This window comes from Vombatus ursinus, unplaced genomic scaffold, assembly GCF_900497805.2.
Source record: "Vombatus ursinus unplaced genomic scaffold, bare-nosed wombat genome assembly UNPS02004996.1, whole genome shotgun sequence".
Classification (NCBI taxonomy): Eukaryota; Metazoa; Chordata; class Mammalia; order Diprotodontia; family Vombatidae; genus Vombatus; species Vombatus ursinus.
Genome location: NW_020944774.1, coordinates 269,171 through 270,281, shown reverse-complemented (window position 1 = coordinate 270,281; position 1,111 = coordinate 269,171). Strand labels below are relative to the sequence as shown.

Genomic DNA, 1,111 nt, shown 5'->3' with positions numbered 1-1,111 from the left:
ATAGTTGTGGGGAACCTGGGACTGATCATCCTGACCAGTGTTGATTCTCATCTCAAAACTCCCATGTACTTTTTCCTGAAGCATTTGGCATTTGTTGACCTTGGTTACTCCACAGCTATAGGGCCAAAAATGCTAGTTGGATTCATGGAAGAGAAAAATATCATTTCCAATAATGGATGTGTAGTACAGCTGATTTTCTTTGGGATATTCATTGCCAGTGAGCTTTTTATCCTGTCAGCCATGGCCTATGACCGCTATGTTGCTATCTGTAAACCCCTCCATTATACACTCATCATGTCAGGCAGGGTATGTTGGCTTTTGATGACTATCTCATACCTCTATAGTATAATGGTAAATCTTCTGATTACAATAAAGCTTTTTAAATCATCTTTCTGTAAATCAAATCTAATAAGACACTTCTACTGTGATGTTATTCCCCTATTGTCTATTATATGCTCAGACACAAGTGAGATTGAACAAATCATTATGATCTTTGCCTCACTTAATTTGGTTTCTTCCCTCTTGATTATTCTTTTCTCTTATATGTTCATTCTTGTGACCATCCTCAGGATTAAGTCTTCTGAGGGCAGGCACAAAGCCTTCTCCACCTGTGGCTCTCATCTCACTGGGGTGGTTATATTCTATGGGACACTTCTCTTCATGTACCTGCAGCCCAAATCTAACCATTCCTTTGACACAGACAAAATGGCTTCTGTGTTTTACACTCTAATCATTCCCCTGATCAACCCTTTGATCTACAGCTTGAGGAACAAAGAGGTGAAAGTTGCCTTGAAAAGACTCTTTAAAAAATGATGTAAGCTTTCTCTGTAATGACAAATGTAATGTATTATTCCAGTGTATTATAAGAAGCAAATAAATATGTGTTAGATTTTTTCAACTTTTCCCTCATTCTTCTCTTCTTTTTTAGAGAGAAAAAAAAAGCATTTCTCTTAATATGCAGTCAGAGAATGATTTTTGATTTGTTGTTAGTGTTTTTTTTAGCAACCAAACACCAATAAATCCTAGTTTAGTGGATCATTTAATTAAATACACCTATTAAATGATTAACACAAAATATATCTATAAAAGAATCCATTTTATTATATACTGC

The 1,111-nt window shown here is 35.4% G+C and overlaps 1 protein-coding gene across 1 annotated transcript in view; it reads left to right on the top strand.

The window, feature by feature from the left end:
• The window catches only part of LOC114028721 (olfactory receptor 8K3-like), an 895-nt gene extending 82 nt beyond the window's left edge, over positions 1 to 813 (top strand). The window contains exon 2 of the mRNA XM_027842991.1: positions 5 to 813. Within this exon, the coding sequence (XP_027698792.1) occupies positions 5 to 813 (809 nt within the window). The remainder of the gene's footprint in view (positions 1 to 4) is intronic.
• Positions 814 to 1,111: the final 298 nt, after the last annotated feature.